Below are 7,480 nucleotides of genomic sequence, written 5' to 3' on the forward strand. Positions count from 1 at the left end.
CCATATTCACCACATTCCTTACAGAGCAGCTCAATGACCATTACTGTTCCCAGGGAAGTCCTTTGTAGCCAACCCTGGCTACCACTGTCCACGATGAGTTTCTTTCTTTATTGAGATGGAATTCACTTACCATACTCATTACCTATTTAAAGTATAATTCACTAAGTTTTGATATATTGCATGATTAATTTTTAAAACTGTGGTAAAAAATACATAAAGCTTGCCATTATAACCCATTTTGAAGTAAAAAGTCCATTGATATTTAAGTGTATTCACAATGTTATGCAACCACCAGCATCAATTTTCCAGACTTTCTCATGACTCCACAGCAACTGGTAATTTCTTAAATAACAGTGATTCGGGGACATTTCACAGTGTTTTATGTGCACACAGGGAAATGCAATTAGTATAAAAGGAAACGGATGGTCCCATTGACAAGAAGTTTTAAAACAGGCAAAACTGATGCCTTAAAGTAAAAAAAAAAAAAAAAAGAAAAGAAAACAGCAATTCTGGGGGTGCAGTTGGGGTTTAGCAAGAACAGGCCTATCTTAGTTCCAGAAGCTGTAACAAAGCACCACAGATGGGGGGTTTAAACAACAGACATTTATTTCTCACAGTTATGGAGGCTGGAAGTCCAAGATCACGATGCCTCAGGGTTGGCTTCCTATGAGAGCTTTCTGTCTAGACTGCTGATGGGTTTTGCAATAGAGAAGAGATGGGACCAGGCTGTACCTGACTTTCCCTCTCAGTCTCTGGCTCAGGTTCAAACTATTATCATGTGGGAATAAAAACCTTGGGATCAGGATTCCCACCCTGTCTGTCCCCTTGCTGGAAGTGGGTCCTTACTACCAGGAGTAGGGGCCTGAGGAAACTGTATTTGGAGCGCCCTCTGCTGGTGGATATATCCCAAGGCGAGTCTGAGAGGTTTGGTCTCCAAAGTTGAGTGGGGGCAGAAAGGTGCCCCTCCTATCTTGGGGGAGGGCAGAGTACAAAACAGGGCAAAAGTTGGTTAAAGCAGAGGTCTCAACTGTCATTCCTGGGGCAGCTTGCTTAGTGATCAATACCTTGTTTAGGTCTCTTTAATGTGGTCAAAATTTAAAAACATATCAGTCAATACAACTTCTGATCTTCTTTAAAATCAAAAGATCAGCCTCTCCTGTACCCATAATTCCTTGTGTGTAGTTGGAGAGAATGATGGGTGTGTGCTGTCCTGTTAGCCAGGCACCCCTCCATCCCTCTTTCCCTGTACCACCTGCCTCATTTAGTCACATTTGCTCTCCTAGTTCTATGGATATTTGTACGCTCTCTTTGACCATCCAGAGCCTGGCATCTTTATCCATTTGGTGGGTTGGGAAGCCTCTATACTTATACCTCCAAGGGCTACAGTCTCCGTGTCAGGAAAGCTATTTATCCAGACAGAACTAGCTCAGTGGACCTGCATTCCCTCCCAATACCAGACAGAGGACTCAGGGAAAGACAAGTCTTCTGAGAGATCTGGCTCAGCTTTCTTTCTTTCTTTTTAAAAAAGATCTATTTATTCATGCATACAAGAACTGGGGTGTAGGTCAGAGGTGTGGGGGTGAGAGAATTCACCAGAGACAGAGTGGGGAGCGGAACAGGTGGATTGGCTGAAATACAATGCTGAGGGGAGCAGTGGGCGAGGCAGGAGAGGTCTGCTGTGTCATGTGGGTCAGTTTCTGGCTGTGCCGTGTGGGTCACCTCCCTGGCCAGCTGGGTATCAAACTCACTCGCAATAACTTGATAGTGCTGTCTTCAATCCTTGTGCCACCAAGGAGACCTCATGGCTTAGCTTTCTAGGAGCACAGGCTAACTGCTCAAGGGTTCTTTAGCAGGGTCGTGACACTGTTGATGTCTCTGGATCCTGCTAACCTCCAGAAGGTGCAGTTCAGTTGTTAGGGACAGGCCCCAGCTGGAAGTCAGGGAAGGCTTTCCAGAGGAGGTGTCATGAGCTGAGGGACCATGGCAGTTCTGGCCATGGCGGCTGTAGTGCTGGGCAAGGATGAAGTCACAGGCGGGAGAAGCTGGGGTCAGACGAGATGGGAACTCAAGCTGTGTGCTGAGGGCAATGAGAGTCATGGAATAGGCAGAGCAGGAAGCTTTGAGATCATCACTCCTTTAACCCATTTCACAGATGGGGAGATTGACAACCAAGGACACAGTGGGTCTGAAACCCCAGGTCTGATCTGCTCCCACAGTAGCTGTAATGTGGAGTGGGCAGGGGGCTGATAGCTCCGAGCCAATGGTCAGGGAGTGGGAGGGACATGTATGTATACAAAGCATCTTAGTAATGTGTGTACACACATACATACGTGTCTTTATGTGTGTGTATATATGATCTGGACTTTTGGACTTAATCCCTCATTTGTTAAGCAACCCTAGGCAAAGTCTCTCATTTTCTCTGAGTCCATTTCATATCTGTGAAATGGGTCTTGCAGTTTGATGCTGGCATAGAGCCCAGTGAAATTCAGAGGCAAGTGCTTCTCTGACTCACAGCTCCAGCTCATCCCAAGGCCCAGTCACCCCTCAAGAAAGGAAGCCTGGCATCTACTCACACTTTTCTGTTCTCCCACCTTGATTACTATTGGGGAGGCGGGATTCATCAGGAGGGGAGCCTTTTATCTTCAGGGAAACTGAGGCTAAGAGAGGGTGAATAGAGTCCTCCCTGGTCGAGCAATGGGTTAAAACACAGCACTGTGAGGCTATCTGCAGCCACTGCAGCAGGAGTTCGATTCCCCACCTGGGAGGTGACCCCACAGCACAGCAGACCCTTCCTGTCTCGTCACTGCTCCCCTCAGCAGTGCACTTCATCAATCTGCCTGTTCTGCTCCCCGCTCTGTCTCTGGTGAATCCTCTCACCCTCCTGCACCTGTGGCCTGTAACCTAGCTCTGTATGCATAAGTAAATAAATATTTTTAAACAGAGAAAGGGTCTCCAGCATGAGCAGGGGACCCCCATGGGCTCCAAGCCCTTCTAGAGCAGGACAGCCCACTCCCCAGGCCCAGCATCCTCATTCTGGGGTTTAACCCCTTTCCTGCCACCCGAGTCCTTCCCAAGGCAGGGCCCGGTCAGGGAGCACGTCCATCCGCTAGCCCCCAGGCCCTCCTGGCTGACACAAAAGGCCAAATGTCTCACAGGAGGGGCGGGAAGGGGCTCCTGGGCCAGCTGGGCCAGGACACAGTGGGGAAATGAGCGGAGACAGGAAGGAAGCCGCACTGCTGGAGTCTGGAGCCCCCATTGTCTCACCTGGGGGTGGGGGCGCCGTCCTCTCCCCTCTATCCTGCCCAGCTCTGAAGGGCAGAGGGGTGCCTGGGCTCTCCTTTCAGTGGGCCCCACCTATTGCTGATTTTGTCTCCTCCAGCCTCAGTTTCCCTGTCTGTAAAATGTTAGTGGGCCAGATGTTTGGCTAGAGCCACGCACTGCCTGGGTGACCAGGCAGGTGACTTCATGACAAGGGCAAGCAGCCCTCTACGTGCTCCGCCTGATTCAGCGCGTTTGAGCCTCAGGATTCCCTTTAAGCTGAGGACTCCTGTTGTCCCCAAAGTCCGGAACTTGCTCCAGGGCACCCATGGGGGCTAGAGAGTGGGCTCTCAGACCCAAGCAGCTGGTTCCAAAGCCAGGACCTTACCCACACCGCCCGACCTGTGCTTCCACTGAGCTGCCGCTTGTCTTTAAATAACTCACTCGGCTAGATTAACTACCTGTAAAGCCTCATCCTCAGCCTAGTGGCATCACCAGTTTAATTTAGATAGTAGATCGATAATAGGTGAGGGAGGTAAGGTGGATGTGTGGATAAATAGGTGGAGAGGTTGATAGATGGGACATTTACACCTTCACACAGATGGATGGATAGATGGGTAGATGGATAGATGATAGCTAGCTAGCTAGATGATAGATGGTGGATAGATGGACAGATAGATGGATAGGTAGATAGTAGACAGAGAGATAGATGTTAGGGTGGCTGTATAGGTATCTGGTTGGTAGGCTCATAGGTGATTAGATGAACGATGATAGTAGGTAGAGATGAATGGGTTGTGTGTGTTGATAAGCCATATTAAAATTAACTTATTGTTCTGAAAACTACCAAGAAGTCTTCTATGAGCCCCTAATGTCACCACATCACCCATCTTTGGGGGTCTCAGTCTCCACCATCTGGAGGTTCTGTCCTCTGAGGCTAAGCTCCTTACAGGCGCGGGCTGGGGCTCAGATGGAGAATGTGGCAATGGAACACAGCTGTGAGCAGAAGGACTGGGGTCTGAAACCAGGGCTGGAGATCCCCAGCTGCTCTCACTGTCCCTGATAGCTCCCACACCCTTCCTCCCCCTGCCCACCCCCCTTGTACACAGGAGGGGGCTGGGACAGGGACACGTCTCACTACCAGGTGGGATGAGGAGAAACAGGAAGACCCCTGCCCTCCACCCAACAGGAAGCAGGGTGAGGAGGAAGCTTCAGACTGCAGAGTGCGGACTGAAGACTGTCCTACGCTGGGTAGAACCTGCCCCCAGAGGTCAGACTGGAGCAGGGAGCCCAGGGCCTCAGCAGGGACTGGCAGGAGCCCTTCCCATAAGCCCGCATCTGTCTCAGATGTCCCAGCTGTCTAAGGCAGCGTCTTAGCGCCCGCCCCACCCCCACCCATCGCACACTGCTAGACCCCGCATTCTGCTCAGACTTTATTGAGGGTGACACTGGAGTGGGGGTTCCAGAATAACAGATCCCTCCCCCAGCTTCCCCAGAATGGGGCTCCGCTGGTGCCCCATGGTGAACCAGTCCCATGGTTCATTCCTGGGACTTTGGGCACAGCTCAGGAGCCCTCATCCTGGCGATATCCAACACATGCAGCTCAGCTCCTGTACCACCCGTGGTATAGACTTGGAGGGGGTCTTTAGTGGTCCCCTCTCCCAGAAGACCCAGCAGACAGCTCTCTGGGCTCTTGGGGTCCTGGGATAAGGATGCACAGCAGAGCTGGTAGGAGTGGGACATGGTGCCTACGCCCAGCTCAGGCCTCTCTGGGCCAGCTCTACCCGGGCCAGGCAGTGGTCACTCAGCACCTGCACCCGGGTGATGGTGGCCAGCAGCGAGTGGCGGTGCCTGAAGGGTAGCACCTGCTGCTCCTGGGCGTGGACGTGGAAGTGCTCCAAGTCCGAGCTGACCTCCAGCTGTGTAAGGAAGCCAGTGGCCCACGGTCTGTGTGCAGCCTGGACCCTGGCCCTGAGTCTCTGAAGCACAGCCACCCACTCCCCATCACCCTGCACTGTGTGGAACCCCCATCTGGCAGCCCCCTCCTCTCTCCCAAGAGTGGGTGTCTGACAAGCATCCCATTGCACAAGTGGAGAGTCTGAGGGGGGTCTGATGCTGACCCAGCAGTGAGTTTTGTTTTGGCCCCTTCACCAGTGAGCATCTGCTACAAACCTGCCTACCGGCCCCGGCTGGACCCCAGTACTTCTGGAAGCCAAGCTATGCAGTACCCTTTCCACCCATGCCTCCCCTGCCCCTGTGGGCTGCCCTGCCCCTCTCAAGGCTTCCTTGCCCCTATGGGCCTTTGCTACCCTACTCCACTGGCCTCCCTGCCCCCAAGGGGTCTCACCCACTCCCATTACCTCAAAGGGCTCCCGCAGCACCAGCGGGAAGGCACTGGACACCTCCTCCCGGCCCCAGCGGCCACCCTGGAAGGCATTGCCCACCAGGGTGGCTCTGGAGAACTGGGGCTTGATGTGAAAGGCGATGTCCCCCGCCTCGGACAAGAAGTTGATCTCAAACCTGGGGGGCACCACAAGGGTAGTGAGGACAGCAGGTGGCCAGTTACCCTGCCCAAAGCCAAGTTGGAAATGGGGAGGGGGGGCCCCTTACTTATCCTCTCCAGAGTCAGACTGTCCTTGGACCAGCAGGCTCCAGCCCGGGACAAGACCCTCTGCAGAAAAGGCTTCAAACTGCAAGTAAAGTGGACAGACACCGTGGGTCTGTGGCCTCCTCTGCCCTCCGAATCCTTCAAGCCAGCCTGCCCCACTCCTCATGTGCACACTTTACCCGGACCCCACTCTCCGAGCAGCACTGCCTTCATGACGGCCCTTCACCCCACACCCTCTCAACTGGGGCTCTGTCTGGTGGGAGGACGGCTCGGGGGGCCTGGGGAGCCCCGCGGCCCTGAATCCAGGGTGCAGCCTAGCCCTCCCTGGGTCTCGCTTACCTGCAGCGCCATCTCTCTTGGGTTCTGCGGAGGGCAGAGCCAGGCCAGAGGTATATGCAGTGTGGGGAGGTGGGGTGTGCGGGAGCCCAACCCCCTGGTGGCCTGATGGGCTGTTCCTCCCTTCAGGCACCAGGGATGGGCTGGCCCGGACCCTCCCCCACCACATGTCAGCGAGCCCACCCCACTGGACTGCCAGCCCAGCGTCCCCTCCTACGCTGCCCCCGATGGCTCAGCTGACACCCAGGGACACAGAGCCAGGATTAGGCTGGGTGCTATGGTCAGCGCTTTTAGGGGCCTGGCCAGGGCACAGGGTGGGGGAGGAGGCAGCTCTGCCCCTCTCCTCTGAACTGGGAAGGCGCAGCTGCCGGCCTTGGGGAGCTGCTGGGGGAGAGAGGCAGAGTCTCCTCAGGCCTCTGGGGCAGCAGTGGGGCCCTTCCAGGTGGACTATCCAGAGAGCCAGAGCAAGGCTGAGTGAGTGTGCGCATCAATGTCTGGGTGTACAGGTAGCTCGTGGTGAGTGTGCAGAGGGCGTGCAGTGCGAGCCAGTCTGGAGGCCAGTGCTCGGGCGCCTGAGGAGGTGGGCGCGCGTGTGTGTGGTGAGGGCACGTATGGGTGCGTGCGCATGTGTGGTGAGGGCACGTGTGGGTACGTGTGCAAGGGCTTGTGGGAGAGTGCAAGTGCGTGTGGCCCAGGGCCCCTTGCTGTTTCCCTGTCCCGCGTCCCAGGAAGACAGGCACCTCTCCTAAAGTTGGGATCCCCAGAAGTCCCCACACTCCAAGGGGCACCTGCCAGGACTGGAGTGCATGGGGTTCAAGGGCCCCATCCTCCCTGCCCTGCGCCCACCTGGCCTCTCCTGAGTGCTGCTGCCAGGCGTGTCCTGCTCAATTTGCTTGCTGGGCGATCCCAAGGCCTGCAGGGGGCTTGGAGATGCCCTATCTGTCCACTCACTGCTGGGTACAAGGGCCGTTGCTTGACGCTGCCCTCTTGTGGGGCCCAGGGCAGGGCTGGCGGGGCCTGTAGGGGCAGCCCAGGGAGGTACTGGAGCAGCAGCTGCCTGCTGTGGTGTCCCTGGTCAGGTGCTCAGGCCTGCCAGTTCTTTCCATGACCCAATCCTGCCTGGCCTTCCGGGCCTGCCGCTGCATTTCCTGGGCCCCTGCCTCCCACCAACCTGGGGCCCAGCAGGAGGGGAGCCCAGTCCTGCCTTCCCACCTCCCTGTGCTGTGTCCTGTCTAGGAGGTACGAGCTTTGGCTGCTTTTGACTGCTTTCGGCTGCATGGG

At 55.2% G+C, this 7,480-nt stretch overlaps 1 protein-coding gene across 1 annotated transcript; it reads right to left on the reverse strand.

The window, feature by feature from the left end:
• Positions 1 to 4,686: 4,686 nt before the first annotated feature.
• On the reverse strand, positions 4,687 to 6,281 carry GRIFIN (galectin-related inter-fiber protein). Its single transcript, XM_004688060.2, has 4 exons — positions 6,203 to 6,281; positions 5,866 to 5,945; positions 5,616 to 5,775; positions 4,687 to 5,174 (listed from the first exon to the last, which is right to left on the reverse strand). Exons 1-4 carry the CDS (start codon positions 6,212 to 6,214, stop codon positions 5,004 to 5,006), a joined length of 423 nt encoding a protein of 140 aa, XP_004688117.1. The 5' UTR covers positions 6,215 to 6,281; the 3' UTR covers positions 4,687 to 5,003.
• Between the last annotated feature and the right edge of the window lie 1,199 nt (positions 6,282 to 7,480).

Source organism: Condylura cristata, unplaced genomic scaffold (genome assembly GCF_000260355.1).
Source record: "Condylura cristata isolate star-nosed mole 26May11 unplaced genomic scaffold, ConCri1.0 scaffold00024, whole genome shotgun sequence".
NCBI classification, from domain to species: Eukaryota; Metazoa; Chordata; class Mammalia; order Eulipotyphla; family Talpidae; genus Condylura; species Condylura cristata.